We start from the raw sequence: 18609 nt of genomic DNA on the forward strand, positions 1-18609 counted from the left end.
TTACTATTATCCAATTCGACGTTGGGTCGTCGTATACGTACGTATGTAGTGGGCACCTATATGGGCTGGTAGCCTGGTATGCGTCTCGAAAGAAAAAAAAAACCTCGCCGTCGCCGCCTCCTCGGTCCTCGCTCGCCGGCGTGGACGAAGGCTACCGCGTGGGCCGCCTCCAGGTCCGGAACAGGAGGAGACCTAGCTAGGACGAGGGATCGAGGAGGCTCGCCCCGGCGCCGGACGCGATCCCCACCCCTCCGACCTGGCTCGGGACGACGGCACATGACTCCCTCCCGTCTCCCGGTTAGTATTCTCCGCCTTCTATTTCTAGCTTTGCGGTATGCTTCCTAAACCACAAAAGGAGATTCACATGTGGCCTGCATTGGTTTCTGACTGGAACTTTGTGTGAAGTCGGATCCCAAAGGTAAACAGTAATTGTCCGTGTGGACCGAGAATGTAGATCTCAGCTCAGAAGGAAGAAAAATAATAATTCACGACTAGTTTCGTTGCCAGTTCATTCTGAAAATGGACTTGTGGATTGCAGAGAAATGTGATTTTTTTCGTAGATTGGACAACATTGCTATGGTACCAAGTTTGCAATAGTCCTTTTAATGAACTGAACCAATAACGTAGCATTCATTCACAAAATTACCTATGACTCGCCGAGTGTGAAGCAAGTGCTAGCAGTAACTCTGTCTTACTTCCATGGCCTGCAAGTTCACCCACCAACTTGCAAGTCCCAGCCTTCGAGAATTCACTGAATGAGAACTGTGTTGCGGCTCTAGAGAAATGACGCCTAATACAGACTCTCGAGAAACTAGCAATTTTGGGTGTTGCAGCTGTATGCTGGAATTTTGCGCACAAACCAGGACACTGTACTTATGTTTGACGATCCACGGATCCAGATACGCCAGCTTCAGTGCTTGCTGTTGGATTCAGTTCTATTCTCTACGCTCAGGAGTGGCGATTGCAGCTTTTACGTGAGAGGTGATGGGTATGCAGCCGTGCTGCCGCTAGTTTCAGCTCATGATTGCCGTGTATGAATAATCTACTGATTTATCTCTTACTTTTATATTGAGCTTCTTGAGGATATTATCCCTATATTTTGTCTAGGCTGTCTTCACCCAGCATATTATCTATGTTTTGTGAGTTGCTTAGCTTTCACTTATCTGATGATTAGACTTGAGATATGCATTTGTACCAGTAAAAGAACATGTCAAGCTAAATAGTAAAGTTTTACAAGCTCAAATGAGAATGCTCTTCTTTTGCTGGAAATGGAATTGCACCTAACTGATTTTCATATAACAGTTTTCATGTAATTCCTTGAGAAAACGACCAAGTTTGCATTAGCCCTTTACTTTGCACTAAACATTGCTAGAGTGCAGATACAAAGCTGCACCACGGGCTGACTTTGGGCTGGCCCTGCTTGGAAGCAATGTGTAAGTTAGTCTGGGAAGGCTAGATTTTCCTTTTGATTGTGAAATTACCATGTTACGTGCTTTCCATTCATATACATCTGCAGTATGAATCCACTGTTACAAAGAGCGATGTTCCATATACATATATGGTTGTGAGTTTTAAAACCCATGCATTAATCATCTGAACAATACATGCAAATAAACTCAGTAATACAAGATAAATTAGTTTTATGGACTTTGTAACACGATGTAGTAAGAAAGAACACACTACTCCTGTGAAAATAGAAGCCCCTGAAAAGTCTAACCTAGCCCCAACATTAGAGTACTCGGTACTAAATATAACCTGTGGCGTCCAAGCACTCATATATGATAACATCAAACACCAAGGATATCATCTTCCTCCTGAGATTCTGGATATTGTGCCAATGCTTGCTTTTGATGAAGGGTATGACAATGTGTGCGGGTCAAACCTTTCATCCTGCATTAGATAGAGCATGCTGAAGCTCATATCTGTATGTGTCAACTCTGGGAGTGGCAAATCACCATCAATGTACTGCATGATTTGCTGCATGTCAGGCCTTGCATTGGTAAATGGGTGTGAGCATAGTAGTCCCAGCTTTAGCACCAGGCATGCCTCACCAACATTATAGTCACCTCGTAGACTCATGTCTACAGCCTCGGTTAGTGATCCTTTGCGCCAATTCTCAAGAACCCAATCAACTAATACCAGTTGATTACCTTGTGCATCACTGCTAACTGGCCTTTTCCCACAGGTAACCTCAAGAAGGAACATGCGAAAGGCGAACACATCTATGAGAGGAGATGCCTTACCTGTGCTTATTAATTCTGGGGCTAGGTAACCCATAGTACCAACCACGTGTGTGGTCTGTTGGTCAGTTCCATGATCATAAAGTCTTGCAAGGCCAAAGTCACCTAATCGTCCGTTCATTTCACTGTCAAGAAGTACATTGCTTGCCTTGATGTCACGGTGAATGACAACTTTCTCCCACTTCTCGTGGAGGTAGAGCAAACCTGATGCAATATCCTTGATTATCCGAAACCTCTGAGCCCAATTTAACGTAGGTTTTTGCTCACCACAGTGCAAATACTTATCAAGGCTACCATTTGACATGTAGTCATACACTATAAGAAGTTCACCTTTTCTCCTACAATAGCCAAGTAACTGAACGAGGTTGCGATTTCGGATGTGGCCAATGCTGACAACCTCAGCAACAAACTCCTTCATACCCTGTCTCGACTCATGGGACATTTTCTTCACAGCAACCTCTTTTTGAGATGATCGAAGTGCTCCTTTATATACCTTTCCAAATCCTCCTGCACCAAGTAGGTTTTTGCTTTTAAACCCTTCTGTGGCTTGGTACAAATCCTTGTATGAAAACCGGTGTGGCCCGAACTCGATCTCCCAATCTTCTTTTAGCTCAGCATACCTCAGTTGCCTCCTCATAAGTAAAATGATCACAGCTCCCACAGCAATTATGAGTGCTGCACTGGCTATTGGTAAAATGATCTCCAAGAGCTTTGGCTGATGCTTCGGACCCTGACGAGGTAGCTTTGGCAGCTTTGCAATATTGATCACTGGAGCTGGTATGTTCATGCCAAAGCTCCAGCCTAGCACATAGTGTCTTGAGTCCACTTCGCCTGTTGATGATGAGAAGCCGATGTATGATGGCTCTTGTAGCACCGTTGAGAGGTCACAGTAGGTCGAGATGAGTGGTCTTGTAGGTTTCTCCATTTGGAGGGGAGCCATGGTTACATTGATTTTCTTTGCTTCTCCGTTGTAGTCCACCCACACTTGCATTGCGTCACCACTAACAAGACTCATATTTTGGAAGTTACTACTCCTATCATCGTAGTAGCCTGCAGAGTGGGACTGTACAGAGTGGAGGTCGTTGATGTCGATGCCTATATGGTTGGCATCCTTGTCTTGGAACTCGAGGTTTAGGACGGTATCTAGCTCGATGGCGAAGATATGGTTGCTCAAGTTGCCGTTGTTCTGGGAGTTCATGAAGCCCATGTATTGGCTGGGCAATGCATCTGAGAAGTTCTTGCTTGGGGCGACGATGAAGGCCAAGCCGTGTCGGCTCAAGATGGGGTAGCTAGAGTGGATGGCGAAAATGAAGGCGACTGAGAAAGACTGCACTGTATCATTGTATGATTTGCGGAAGTGCAAAGGAATTGGGTAGAATGCATGACCTTTGAAAGTAAGTGAGCCATTGGTTAGCTCAAGGAGTCCATTCGACATGATTGTAGCAGCATCGTCGACAGTGAGATTAGCACCAGTAAAGCCAAGGTACAAAAATTGGTCATTACCAGTTGCAGTGAAGAATGCGAGGCTAAGGCCAAAGCACACAAGGAAGGGAAGGAAGAACATCATGTGAGACTAGTATATAACTCGTAAAATGGAAATCAAATGCAAGGGTGAAGCACCTCACAGGCCAGCCATTTTGTGCTTGCAGATAGCAGACGCTAAAGCTATTTAAATTGATTTGCAGTGAGGGAAGTTTCCTCTTTCTCTTTTTTCCACATGTATCATTGTCTGACAGTGATGGTACTTTAGACTAAGAAAGTGATTTGTTTATTTTTGTTTTTAAAAAAGCAACATTGACTTGGTTTACTTGCATAAAAGGGAAAGTCATAGATCTCCTGTCGAGTCCTTGAACAAATCCTTTTTAGCTGTGATGTTCTGTGCGTAGGCAGTAGTAGGCCCTTTTGTTGAACTATAACACTGTTTGCTGTTTTGCCTGTCTTTCTGTTCTAAGTGTTCTTAGATATCCTAGCCTGAAAGGAACATGACTATCAGTCTATATGTTACAAATGTCATGGGATCAGTCTGAATAGAACAATGGGTTTAGTCCACTCCAATCAACATCTGAAGAATCATTCTGTCCAACCAGAACCGAGTTGCAGGTTGCTTGTTGCCACTAGTCAAACAACAACTGAAGTGCTGACCAACCAAACTGGGTTGCCGGTTTCCTGTTGCTATTGCAATAAGTATACTTACCTCAAATATTTCTTGACCTTGATATTCACCATACATATATTTGCTGTACTTAATACTCCATCAACTAATTTATATTGTAGGAAGTGTCAAAATGCTGTTCTTGACTTTGATTGCCTGTAGCCACCAAATATCAATTACTCTCAGCTGATTCCATGATGGATTTGGCATTTGCCTCCTTGACTAGGAATCAATTAATAAGCTCTATAAAATATTGTTCATATATTTCATTTGCTGGCAGCACTGTAGCACACTCTGCTCATACGTACAAGGTGCCATGCTTAGTACTTGCAGGTTCTGTAGCAATACCCAGGATTTCAGGATCTCATCTTCTAAGCTGCCACTCAAATATTTCACAGTGCTTCATTTTCCTTTTATTATTTTTTCATGTATGGGAGATAACTTTTTTCAATTTATATTTTTTTCTCAAATTCGAATACATTTTGTTTCCTTGGGGTAAGTCAAGTCTCTTATGAAAATTAAATAGTCCTATATCTTTGTTGAGTACGACGGATGAATAATTTTTCTATTGACTAAGTCGTGCCCTCAGTTAGTCTATTTACTCCTCCTGGTACCTTAATCCCCTTCAAGCCATGCCGTCTGGCCTCCTTTGTATGGTAGTCACTCTCTTTTATGAACTATAGCAAACAGCCTGCTACCTTCAACCTCAGCTAAATTCCTAAATACCTCATAAAAATTCAGGTATTCTCTATAGTTTATGTTGCCTCAGAACTTTTCTAGAAAAATTCCAGGCTGTGGGCTGCGCTCTCACCGCCGCTAGAACAGTAAGAGTAGTTACTACATAAATATTCTCACCCACATCTATGCCGATCGTTGAACCTGGCCTGTGGGCTGCGCTCTCACCGCCACGTCCTCGAACCTCAACAACTATAAACTATAAATACTTGAGGGCAACTGACGCAACTTTTCACTTCTTAGCCTCTACAATTACATTTGTGTAAGTAGTTGTGTCCTCATAAACATTTTAGATCTCTTATTCTTACAACTTCTATAGACATCATTACAAAAGAAACCTTTTCAGACTAAGCAAGGATGACCACTCTGTAGGGCTCCCCACACATCTTCTTTAGGGGTGAACATCTTACTATAATCACACACAGTATGTCAATTCAGTGGGATAATTCATTACAAGTCCGTAAAAGGAAAATAAGAAGGTAAACTTAAACAAAATCAAGATAACATGCTAGTCATCTACCACCTGAGAGGTCAGATATTGTACTACTGTTTGTCATGCTCTCTGGATCAAAATCTTTGTTCTGCATCAGTGAAAGAAGGTTGAAGCCTGTGTGTGTCGGATTTATTTCTGGTGGTGGTATGTCGCCGTTGAGATACTGCATAACCTGCCTCATGTTCGGCCTCAAATTGATGAAAGGGTGTGAGCACAGCAATCCTAACTTTAGGGTTAGGCATGCCTCGTCAACATTGTAGCCACCTTGGAGTTTGGTATCCACTTTGTCTATGGGAAATCCTTCGTGCCAACGATCGAGCACCCAGTCAACCAACATGATTTGATTACCTTGTGCAGTTCGGTCGATGGGCTTTCGCCCACAAGTGACCTCAAGAACAAGCATGCCAAAGGCATATACATCAGTAAGAGGGCTTGCTTTGTTGGTGCGTGCTAACTTGGGAGCTAGGTATCCAATGGTGCCAACAACATGTGTGGTTTGAGGATCAGAGCCATGATCATATAACCTTGCTAACCCAAAATCACCTAGTCTGGCGTTCAATTCATCATCTAGTAGCACATTGCTTGGTTTAATGTCTCGATGGAGTACAACTTTCTCCCATTCCTCATGGAGGTACAGCAATCCAGATGCAATGCCTTTGATGATTCTGAATCTTTGGGCCCAAGTTAATGTAGGCTTGTTCTCTTGATCATACAAGTACTTATCAAGACTTCCATTCGACATGTACTCATACACTAGAATAAGCTCGCCTTTGCGACGACAATAGCCATGCAATTTCACAAGATTGCGGTGTTGGAGGTGACCGATGCTTACAATTTCAGCTACAAATTCCTTCATTCCCTGCTTAGAGTCATGGGAAATCCTTTTCACAGCAATCTTCAGTTTAGACAGTGGAAGCACTCCCTTGTACACCCTTCCAAATCCTCCTACACCTAGTAGATTCTTATTCTTAAACCTCTCAGTAGCACGAAATAAGTCCTTAAATGAAAATCGATGTGGGCCAAATTCCACTTCCCAGTTTTCTCGTAGCTCAGCATACCTTAGTCGCCTTCGAACAAGAAGAATGAAGATGGTGCCCACAACAATAACAAATGCTGCAGTGAGTATTGGCATTACGATTTCCAATATCTTGGATCTCGGCTTGGGGCCTTCACGAGGTAACTTTGCCAGCTTGGTGATGTCAATGGCTGGAGCAGGCTTGTTCACGCCAAAACTCCAGCCAAGCACATACTGTCTTGCCATGAACGACCCTGTCGACGACGAGAAGCCAACATAAACCATATCTGTGAGCACTCTTGAGAGGTTATAGGTGGTGGTGAGTAATGGCTTGATGGGTTTGGCCATGTTTATGGGAGCCAAGGTCACATTGATCTGTTTACTATCCCCGTCGTATTCCACCCAGGCCTGCATCTCTTTGTAGCTCGCAAGCGTCAAGTTTGGAAATTACCGTTGTCGTCTTCGAAGTAGCCAGCACTGCTGGAGCTCATGGAAGTGAGACCGTTGATGTCGATTCCAACATGGTTGTTGTCTATGTCATTGAACTCAACATTCTGATTGGTGTCCAGCTCAACAGCGAAGAAGTGATTGGTTGCGTTGCCATTGTTGTGGTTGTTGATAAGACCCATGTACTGAGTTGGCATGGTGTCTGAGAAGTCGCTGCTCGCAGCAAGAAGGAAGGCGATGCCATGGCCGTAGATGTGGGGTTGGACACAGTGGATGGCGAACACATAGGAGGCACTAAAGGACTGAACTGCTCCTGTGGGTGTCTTGCTGAATTGGAATGGAGTCGGATGGAAGGCATGGCCTTTGAGACGAACGGTGCCATTGGTCAGCTCAAGCAGGCCATTTGGTGTGACTGTGGCCACTCCATCGAGGATTAGATTAACACCAGCGAAACCGGAGTAGACAAATTGATCTTGGCTGGTTGCAAAGGCTGAGAGATTAAGGGCAATGAAGAGTATGAGATGTCGAAGAAAGGGCAGATGATTCATCTCACTCATGAGCATAAGCAACTCAATGAAGATGCTGCGACATAAGCTTCACTGGCACTGAAGCTTGCACGCTATTTGACGGTATGTCGGTATATATTAGGTGGGGAGTTAGGTAGTTTATTACCTAGGCAGTAGGCATGTGTTAGCTGGTTAGGAGTTCTGCCCTGTCTAGTTTTTCCACATGTATTGTCGTCTGGATGTACGAATCGGCCAAGTAGTCAGTATATACTGAAAACAATATTTGTTCAGTCAGGTTTTGTGGAAAGTACCCTCTGAACAATTACCTCCAGGCTGCAGTGCACTCAAATTAAGAGATTATTTTTATAAGAATTCAGAATTTTTGAACTAATATTTTTATTACAAACCTCTATCCGGTCTTAAGCTGCATTTTCTGTTCCTTTTTCTCTCTCGATTGGATGATACTTTGATATTGCAGCAGTGCCAAGGAGTGGTTCCTACTTATTACTTATTGGCCTTCAATCAAGCAATTATTCTTGACTAGAGTTTAGAGTTGCTAGGAAGTGAGCTAGAAGTAAGCATTTTCCATTCAAGAGGCTCCCTCAAGAAGTATCTGATCTTACATTGCTCAGAAGTCAGAACGTCAAGATCAATGGCAGCTATGGTGTTCAGCGTATCTGACCAAATTCATGAGAAAATCTTTGACAGGGATGTATCTCTTTTGAAAAGTACACTGCCATATAATTGTAATTCCTTTCGGATAGTTTGGTGCTATCTGGTGTAGTCCAATTTTTTCTGAGTCACCCTTAGATGAATAGATGGTTGGATCCGCTTGATGAAAAATTGAAAATGAAGTTTGCATGCTGCAGTGGGATATAAAGATTAATTGAGGTCCTTGGCTGTTTCTATTGTCGTGGGTTTCCCTCCAGTCCCACTGAAAGTGACTTGAGTTATTTATTTTGTGTTTTATTAAAAAAGTGTTTGGTTATTTATTTATTTATGCTGTTTAGACTTAAGATGGTGTTGTGTTTTCCAACCTGTGATTAGCTGGTTATGTGCAGTGATAGCTGCAGTTTTCATATTTCATACGCTTGGAAGGAAGCACCGGGAGGATTCATTCTTAAGAGACAGTAGTAGGATAGTTAACTATTCATAGCACAGTTTGAATTAGGTAGTATTCACGGGGGGGATTTATCTTTCTTGTTTTTTGATGTGTGGACTGAATTTTTGATTTGGAACTTTCTGGATATTATGTTGATGTTGCCAATTGTTTATAGAATTTTTTCAGTGACTTTTTGGTAGTCAAATAACGCATTGTCACTAGATTCTTCCTCGTGGCTTGACTAGCAAGAAAGGCAGGGGTTTGATCTAGAAGTAAGCATTCATCACTTAATGTAGATTCGTGGCATGCTAGGCACATATTGTGTTGATGCTGTTTGTAGATTTTTCCATGACTTTTTGGTAGTCAAAGTATGCATTGGATCATTCTTTCTTCTGGTTTGACTATCTAGGGGCTTGAGCTAGAAGTAAGCATTTGTCCTTTAATAATGTAGATGTGGACTGAAAGGGGCAGCCACCATATTGATCCACGAGACCGCTCATAGTGGGAGTAACATAAGTGCCTATTAAGCAAATTTGGTGATGTGACATGTTATTAATGAGGAGAGAGATGTTTGTGGTAACTAAATATGTTATCATAACATCACACAAACAAAGACAAGATGAGTTTACAAGCTAATAAATGACATAATGCATGACACCACATAGATGTTACTACCCACTACGAAGGAAGTAACTTAAACTATTAACATATACAAGTTATTACTCTAAGTTACTCCCCATTATGACCATGACTGGTGGCGTGGTTATCTAGAATTGAGGAAACTTGAAAGCTCACGCAGGATATATGCCATCTGTCTTAAGTGTGAATTTGGGACCAAATTAAGTCATGGCGAAGTCTTTGACAGGGATGTCGTATTTTGACTGGTGCTATGAAATCTTGTTCTGATGCTCAGATTTGATCTTCTCTAATCAGGTATAATTGAAAATAGCTCCTGTTGCCGCTGCACCAGGTTTCCAGTCTGCCCCCAAACACTGACAGGGACATGAGGTGATCCTTGGCTATTTCATTCAGTTATATGGAACTTCACACGTAAGTTTTTTTGTTCTTCTGATTATTAAATTGTGCAACAATATGAAATCCGTCATTTTGATGTTTCAGTACTCGGTATGGTCTGTAGGATCGAAGGCAGTAACAGGGATTTAAATACTGATGTTTTGCTGTGTGCTGTGTCTGGAGCACAGTAATGGGTGAGTTGGGCAGGAGATGGCTGGACTCGAGTTTTCTCGATTTAGTTTAGACTCCAGCGAAGATATTTTCTTATGTAATAAGCATCCCACTTTGTGGGAAGTATATTTAGATAATGGTATACTCTATACTGTGATCAACATACGGCACCACTCGGGAATATTCAAGTTTTGAGTTCACTTGCAAGTTGGGGGTTCTGGACATTGTGCGAAAGCAATGAATATGTAGAATGAAGATGCAATGCTGCCCGTTTTTTTCAGCTTCTAAGCCGGCTTCCAAGTCCAAAGAAGCTGCAGCCGAAAAGAACTCAAGTCGTTTCTGGGAGCAGCCCAACATTCGAAATCCTTCGTACGAAAAAAACCCGACCTTCTAAAAATCTACGCCGAAACCACTACCGTACCGTTTCGTGTTTCTTTTCTTTTTTCCTCCCTCCCGAGCGTCCAGTTCCCCTCGTCTCCTCTCCGCCTAGGCTTTGAACCCAGCCGCCGCCATCGCTACCCGAGGACCTAGCTGTCGCCGCCACCCGAGGACCCCGCCGCCGCCATCCGGCGACCAGGGGCCATGAATCCGGGATAGTCTTCTCCCTCCTCCGCCCGGCCTCCTCTCCCTCCTTCGTCCGGCCTTCTCTCCCTCCTCCGGCCAAGCTCCTCTCCCTCCTTTGCGCTACGGGATAGCGGCCGCGCCGTCCGGATCCAGCCACATCCGCCCGCTCGAAACCTCGAAGGCTGGTTCGCGGCGCCCGCGCCACCCCTTCTGGTTCGTGGCGCCATCGACGGTGAATCGTGGGCCGCCGCCGCGGAGACAGCAAGAGTCGTCGGCCTTGGTGGTGCATGCCCGTGCGGAACCCCACCCCCTCTGCAACTTCGGAACAAGTCAGTGCTCCCCTCCGCGAAGTTGGACGGCCGGCTCGCCCTACCCAATGCTCTGATCGACCAGTTCGTCCTCCCCGACGCCGACTCTTCTTGTGCTCAGCTTTCTGTCGCTTCAACCTTCTACTCCCCTGCAGGATCTTTTCTCATACATCTGCCCATGTTTTGTATGTATGCATGATGCAGTGACCAATTGTTTTGTTGATGTAATAGCAGTGAGCAAATTTCTATAGTGTCCAAAAAATTACGGCATTAGTGCATGATTCAATGACCAATTTTTTTTGTTCGATGCGGCAAGGATCAAATTTCTGTAGCGTATGAAAAAGGATGGCTTGAATGCATGATCACAGTGACCAAGTTTTCAATTCAATGTGTGATTGCAGTCACCAAAATTTACATATTGCAGACCAAGGGTATTATAGACTTTTCATTAGATAACTCAGACAATAAGCTCAGATGCTAGAAACCGAAAAGAACTGGATTTTAGTTTTTGGATGGCTTCTCCTTGCCACAGTTTCTGTGAGTAGAGAAGTTAAAACCGTTTCTGAAGAAGCCGAAACCGAAAAGAACTGGCCCTCTCCAGACTGATGGCTTTTGGAGTTTGTAGAAGTTTAGACTAAATACATTCTTGATTAATTCTTCCATGGGGCAGAGGAAGCAGCAATGATCTTGATTAATTCTCCCATGGGGCAGAGGAAGCAGCAATGAGTAATGAGTTTCATCCCTGGTGATCAGTCTGAAAGAACACTAACAAAAAAAAATTGACATTCCAGAAAAACAACAAAGTGTTTTTAATGGCAGCATCTGAAATGTGTATACCCGAGCATTTTACCAGTTCTCTTTGTGCAGTTTGTACAAGATTACAATGTACCAGTAACTCCTTGAACTTCGTTACTCCAGAAGACACGGCCCACTCCTCTTGGGCTGGTAGAGATGGGTCAGACGAGTGGGCCGTGGGGCGTCTTGGCCCGTGACCCGACGGGGGTGCCTCCCGATTGTTTCGCAACCGCCGTTGATCTTGATCCCTTTCTTGGCCAGGTCGGTAAATGGCGCAAGAGGGAGAGTCTTCTTCTTCTTCACTCGAGACGACACGGCAGCCAGAAGAGCCGACACCAGCCTCTCCTGCGCACCTCGGCGGCACTCCAGCGCCAGCGGGCTCCCAATCCACCCCGGAGCGATCCCGGAAAAGGAGTTTGAGCGCCGGCGAGGAGGAGGAGGAGGAAGAGGCCAAGAAGAGAGATCTGGGGAAGGAGGAGGAGGAAGAGGTAGTGTCTTCTGCGCCGAGCTCGCCGCTTTGCGAGCCCTGCATCGCCGGGGATCCGGAGATATACGACAGATTTCGCTATCCAGACGTGTACCGCGCCTTCGAGGCTGAAGAAGACAAGTTTCAAGAAGCATTAGGTTTGCTTTTAATTAAGCCTTCTCTATTGTTTCTATTTAGTCTTGTCATGAAAACGATTAGATCAATATAACTGCAAACCATGCTAGCAATCACATCATTCGTTTCAAGTTCTTTAAGCTATCGTGCTGCATCACAAATCAAATGATGTTTACTTGTGTGTACTATATGTGATTTATATATGTAGTTCGTCAGACGGAACTGCCCACTTTGAAGATCTTCGGATATTCCACCTGCCTCTCTAATGATCCAAATCTTCTTCCTATCCGTGAATTGGGAACAAGGGCAGTGCTTCGTGCAGCTAAATTTCTACTTCGGCTCTCATCATTTCTTGGTAATCTAATTAAGTAGTAACATCTTGCACGTGTCTTTATTTCGTTAGATTCTCTGGCTGTTGGACTTGCTCATGTTTAGGACCTTTTATTTGCATGTATTGATTTTGTAGATGACAAGCCATTACAAAGCTCCTCTGGTTTCTGGATCGAGTGGGATCAGGAGAATAAAACAGGAATTGTTTTGACCACTGCACATTTACTCCGCTCAAAATGCCCATCCATGGACCATTGGTTAGGCAAAGACCAATATGTTCCTCATGCTAAGGTGAGTTTCTATCCATCAAGGTTTTGGAAAGCGCTAGATAGCACTGCAGCGTTTTGTTGGAGACGAGTGCCTAGCATTCTGATGGACATGCACAGACACGCAACAGGGAGGTGGCGTATGTTTCAGATCATATAAAAACTAGAAAAATAGGAAGAATTTAGAATAGCATGAGTCTTCAAGGAAGAGAAACAAAAATTCTAAAGAAATAAAAGCAACAATGTGTACTAAACTATTTATACTTAGAAATTTGTATTAGTACCTTGACACCTTGATTACTTCATCATATAAGTCTTGCTTTCTTTCTGATCTTCATCTATTCTCTCGTAATCTTGTTGACCTCTTCCAGTTTTTCTCCAACAAAATTAACAGGCTGTACATACATTGGAAATAGAAATGTTAACCTTAGTATATACTCCCTCCTTTTCACAAAGATTGGCGTATTTTGTTTCGTTAAGACAAGGCTTTGACCAATGAAAATTCTATTGATATGTATTTTTTCATACATGAAATTTATATCAATGGATCCGTCTTTAAAAGTTCTTGCTAATGATCATGGTTTCGCATCATATAATTTGCATATTAATAGAGTAATTCTTGGTCAAAGGCTTGTCTTAACGAAACCAAATACGCCAACCTTGGTGAAAAGGAGGGAGTATTTGCTTCTGTTTCAAAAGATGTCTTCTGTGCAGCTGGACATTTTTTGTATCTATTCTGTAAAAAATGTGGTTATATTTTTTTAACCATTGTTTCAGGTTATTGTTCACCTCTTGAATGACACCACCACAGAAGGCCACCTGCTCTACCACCAGGAGCACTATGATCTTGCTTTTTTTAGGCTTAGAGTGGATCAACCTGTTCAGTTACCTTCTTTTGATTGCAACATAAAATGTGCTCAAGAGGTTTTCATGCTTGGAAGAGATGAATTTATGAAATTAAGAATAACCAGTGGTAGGGTGGAATATTTAAATCCAAGCTTGTTTCATAGATATCATTATATCTATGTTCATCGGACAGATTGCAAAGATCGTCACAATAAGGTACAAAATATGTACGTTTATTATTTACTTATTGTGTTTTGAATCAATAAATTTGTTCTTATTATTCTGTTATTATTAAATTTAAAATATTATGAATCTGATTGTTGTAGTATGATGACGGAGGGCCAGTCATTGACCTTGATGGAAATGTTGTGGGTATAATCAACAATACCGTAAAAGGGTCTTTTATGCCTACTTCTATTTTGGTCAAGTGTTTGGATTTGTTTAGAAAGCATAGGTATGTTTTCCCTGGCTCTATCATATTTGTTGTAATTTTGTTTATATTATTTTATCTCTTTTTTCTCTTACTTATCTCAAACCAGCATATTTGGTCTTAGTATAATTAAAACCGGGCCACTGTGTCTTTTGTACCTAAATATATTAAATGCTTGCTTACTGGGTATAGGTGCATCCCTCGGCTCCACCTTGGACTAAAGTTTAGTGCCATTGAACTTCTAGACCCTGCTCATGTTGAGTGGATATGGCGGAAGTGTCATATTGACCATGGTCTTATTATTAAAACGGTATGTATATTCACCATTGCTTATTTATGGACTAAACTTTAGCTTTCATCAAGGTGCTTCTCATGCATATTATGGAGTAATTAGGTCTCAAGTGGGTCTCTTGCTGAGAAGCTTGGGATCTGTAGAGGTGATGTTCTTTATCGTTTGGACGGAAAAGATATTTCTACTACGGTCGAGGTAAGTGTATCATATACTTTTTAGGATTCATTTATTATGGGAAAAATATATTCATGTGCATTCTATTACTTTATGTTCCTGAGTTATATATTTTTTTTGTACTGCTATTATCAGTTGGAAAAAATGTTGCTGGACATTTGCTTGGACTGTTTTGGCACAGAAATATACTGTAATGACAAAGTGAATATCTCGGTAAGTTTGCTTTATATTTCGGTTGGGACTTGCTTGATGTGTGACTATTGATTCCTTCATACAAAAATATGATTATTAAAATCTTAGTCTCTAAGAATTATATTACACTGTTTTTACAGATTGAGGTATTTGACGTGCGCCAAGTCTCTGGAGGACTAGAACATTGACTGTTGATGTATCTGATAGAGGAGAAATTGTTGTGATAGGTACGCATCTCCCCTTTGAACCTAGTTGCATCAAAAGATTGCAAATCGAGGAGAACATTGATCAGTCTTTCGCTGGTTTTAGAACATGATGCCTAGCCGGTAATCTTCTGTAGATGGTGTCATAAGGATCATGATTATTGGTCCTCAGAGCAACATGATCGGTCATGTTGTATGATTGAAACTGATCATCTAGGCAGCTGTGAGGCAAAATAAAAATCTGATAAGCCCAAAACGCAGTGCAATGAAACAAGTGATTTAACAATGTACCTTGTACACTAAATATCCTACATTCCTTGTCATCTTGCTCAGTTTGTTCTCCTTTTGTGGTGTCCAAGCATTCTATGAGAGAAATAATTATTGGAACAACCATGCATGATTTCAACAGATCATCTGTACCATGATTACAGAGTATATACCTTCCAATTCAGCATGTGCCCATGCACTAAAGATTCTTCGTTCAATTAAGTTAAATCGGGAAAACTGAAAAACATTGAAAGTTGTCAAATGGTTCGATCACCAAAAAAAATACATGTCGTTTGAGTCTGTTGAAAATGAAAAATGCAAAATCATAATAGCACATTTAGGTGGCAAGTCGTTCGAGTTCTGTAAATTTTGTTTACCTAAGTGTATATTTATCTTGTTCATTGATTCTCTTTAATTGGACGTAACTGTATATGACCATATATAGCCTTTTTAAATGCCCTCAACAATTTTATAATTAAACAGATATATTGGTGTCAGAAAAATACTGTACACATGACGGTATGCAATAGGGATGATTCATGATCATAAACATAAACTTCAGTGCATCAAAAATGAAAAAAAGCTAAATTATGGCTGGAATCATCGGTGAATCAAAAGGGAGCCAAGATAAATTCTGTATACAAATTACAGCTTCAAGAAAGATTCCTTGTGGCAGCAGGAGATGCAACAAAGAATGTCATGATATGTAATTCATTTGTGATGTTCACACAGGTATAAATAGTAGGTTTTCCTTATCATAGGGGCAATTGTAGGTTCAAACGGCATAACATAGGGAGAAGACTATTTGGCTAATGCTTCTTTGAAGCCATGCAAACCATATGGGTTTTCCTTCTTAGTGAGTTGCTTGTATACAAATGTTCAACTCTAGCTCCTTTCTTGGGCACCATCGATCCTCAGTGTCTGGCTCAATCATTTCAGCAATCTCTTTCCTTCCATCCAGAATAAACACCAGGAAACAAATTACTAGCAACAGACTTATCCACTAGGTCCACCAACTTGACCATCTGCTTGTCTCTATAACTCTTCTTGAGCTTCTTTCCATCAGGTGAGATCTGGGCTACAGCTCTTTTCTTGGTTGCTTGTCCTATTTTATGTTTTCTTAGTGTATTATCACAATCAACATTTACACCATGTCACCATCACCCTCTCCGACATCTGAGTGTCTTCCAAGCCTACAAGGTGACCTGCTACATATGCTTCGTTCTTTTCGGCTTCTAGTACCGGCTTCTCTTAGAAACTGCCCTCACCCAGCTTCCTAGAGAAGCCGAATCATAGATTTAGCTAGACTTTCAAAATAGTTTAGGCCAAACTAGTTTGGTAGACTAATCAAATTTAGGTGGCGGCTTCTCCATTAAGCTGGGGAAGGGCAGTTTCTCGAAGAAGCCGGCACAGGAAGCCGAAAAGAACTGGCCCTATGCAGACTTATTGGTGCAGCTAGCATCATCAAACATCTCTTGCAGTGACTCTTCGGGCTCTAGTGGTGCATATCGAAACTTAGCACAACCAGACATAGCCTACAAGGAAACAAAAGTGTAATTACAGTAGTCCGGTGCTGTTACAGTTCAGCAAGCATGTACAACTTGTTACAGTTCAGCAAGCATGTACGTGTTACTACTATACAAGAATAATTGCATATGTTCAACTGATCTGCGCTGCCAATAATCATCGTCAGCCACAATGTTATTAGTGGCCGGATCTCTTCCTAAACCAGTCGCGTTACGGTTCAATGTCTTCCACATGGCATAACCACCATTCAACATTTCACCGCCTATTTTTTTAATTGCCTTTTGTTATATGATTCTTCTTTATGCGCTGATCGAATTCGTCTCAAGTTTATGGTAATCTTTTTTGCTTTTCAGACGTTAATTGTTGTGGCTTATTCTTCGCATATCTGCTTGACTCATTTCTAAAAGGATTGGTACTTCACAGCTATTTAAATGAGATTTAGGCTATAAGCAAAAGTTGTAATGTCTGGTTTACATACACAAATAATTCACCTTATAAAGATGTTTTTCTATGTGTAGCTTCTCGTACTTTTACCTTGGGAGAGGAAGGATCCCTGCTTCAGTTTCACGAGGGGCAAGAGATGTCGAAGATTCAAGGAATTGAAGCTCCACCAAGCGAAGGTCTAGAAGAGGAAACCTAACAGCTTGTTTGGCTACCATCGATCATTTGGGCACGGAATCATGTAATTCATTTTGGATTCTAAGAACCAACTTGTTTGGCTGCACTGGAATTGAATATAGGAATTCAATATGAAAGCCCATAGAATTGTACATATACCTAAAGCCAATTCCTACCAAGAAGGCATCATTTCTCTAGATTTATCTCTTATTTTAATCCATGTGGCAGACAAACAAGATTTTTGAATTCAGAATTCAAATTCAACCAAATGAAATTTTCTCAAAAATTTACTCCCTCTGTCCCATATTAAGTGATTTAAGTTTGTCCAAATATGAATATATCTATGCTTGAAAAGAATCTAGATATATGTAATAGAAAGTCATTTAACATGAGACGGAGGGAGTATTTTATTTCATTTCTACCAAATAAAATGAAGTGTGGATGTCTTCTGAAGACTACGTCTATTCAATTAAAGTTGCGCAAGAGCAAGAGCAATGTGAGCAGATCTAAATAAAAAGCTAGAACCAAGTCTTAGAAAATGAGAAGTGGTGCAACGTATCTTTTTTTAGCCTCAACTTGTAGGACCCACTTATTATATTTTTTAATTCCCCACCTCCACTTTCCCCATCCTATTCTTCAATCTTCACGAGAGCTGTTCGTACTGCCGCCGCTAGCCTCGGCCTCATCTTCCTCCCGGCGTCCTGGCCTCGGCCTCCTCCTCCTGGCCTCCTTTCTCAGTCTGCTCCGCGGCCGTTGTCGCCATCAAGCGCTGCCTGTCTGCCACCAAGCTTCGGCCTCGTCCCGGCCTCCCGCCTCAATCTGCTACTACCCATCGCTGACGCGGCCAAGCGCCGCTGCACGCATCGGCCTCCTCCTCCTCACGGCTGATGACGCCGCCAAGCGACCCACGCGCCGCCGTCTTTGATTGGAGCAGCGATAGCCGGACGGAGGAGCAGCGCTCGTGAGCGTGGGGCCTACAAAGTCAACTATCGTTGTAGAACCGATGCTTCGACTTGAGTCGAGTCTAGCGAAAATTTCTTAGCCAGTGCATGCTGCAATGGCTAGACCCGGGTCTTAATCTTCTTAGCCCCTTCTTAGCCCTGGACTTGCTCTAAGACCTGCGGAGACTTTTCTTTTGGAATTTCGGCTGAACTGTTTCTGTCACGTTATCCTTGATAGTGGAACCTCAGCAAGTTGCTGTGTTGATGTGAATCGCTACATTTTTTTTGGGGAATGTCGTTTTCAGGCCCAATACATTTTTCTTGCTGTGTTGCTGTGTTGACGTGAATCGCTACATTTTTCTTTAGTATGTTTTGGCTTC

The 18609-nt window shown here is 42.2% G+C and overlaps 1 protein-coding gene and 1 pseudogene across 3 annotated transcripts; one reads left to right on the forward strand and one right to left on the reverse strand.

Annotated features, from left to right (window-relative positions):
* The first annotated feature begins 58 nt into the window (after positions 1–58).
* Positions 59–18500, forward strand: LOC100822609. 3 transcript variants are annotated; one of them, XR_002962917.1, is made up of 11 exons: positions 11804–12166; positions 12352–12498; positions 12610–12764; positions 13517–13801; positions 13912–14039; positions 14208–14325; positions 14410–14502; positions 14617–14694; positions 14814–14900; positions 17024–17082; positions 17189–18500. XR_002962917.1 is itself a non-coding variant. In XM_024458436.1 (10 exons), the coding sequence occupies exons 1-9, from the start codon at positions 11812–11814 to the stop codon at positions 14859–14861; spliced, it is 1407 nt and encodes a 468-aa protein (XP_024314204.1). In that variant the 5' UTR covers positions 11804–11811; the 3' UTR covers positions 14862–14900; positions 17189–18500. The 3 variants fall into 3 exon arrangements, 1 of the variants encoding a protein (XP_024314204.1); XM_024458436.1 differs by lacking the exon at positions 17024–17082; XR_002962919.1 differs by lacking the exons at positions 14814–14900; positions 17024–17082; positions 17189–18500 and adding an exon at positions 59–297 and having other exon boundaries at positions 14208–14502; positions 14617–14673.
* On the reverse strand, positions 1528–7729 carry LOC100821990 (annotated as a pseudogene).
* Positions 18501–18609: the final 109 nt, after the last annotated feature.

This window comes from Brachypodium distachyon, chromosome 1 (genome assembly GCF_000005505.3).
Source record: "Brachypodium distachyon strain Bd21 chromosome 1, Brachypodium_distachyon_v3.0, whole genome shotgun sequence".
NCBI lineage: Eukaryota > Viridiplantae > Streptophyta > Magnoliopsida > Poales > Poaceae > Brachypodium > Brachypodium distachyon.

What these genes read in the sequence shown, in the direction of transcription:
- LOC100822609 (XM_024458436.1), top strand. Translation starts at nt 11,812, where the DNA reads ATGGCGCAAGAGGGAGAGTCTTCTTCTTCTTCACTCGAGACGACACGG. An exon ending in AATATGTTCCTCATGCTAAG is followed by an intron (nt 12,765 to 13,516) that starts GTGAGTTTCTAT and finishes CCATTGTTTCAG; the next exon opens with GTTATTGTTCACCTCTTGAA. An exon ending in ATGACAAAGTGAATATCTCG is followed by an intron (nt 14,695 to 14,813) that starts GTAAGTTTGCTT and finishes CTGTTTTTACAG; the next exon opens with ATTGAGGTATTTGACGTGCG.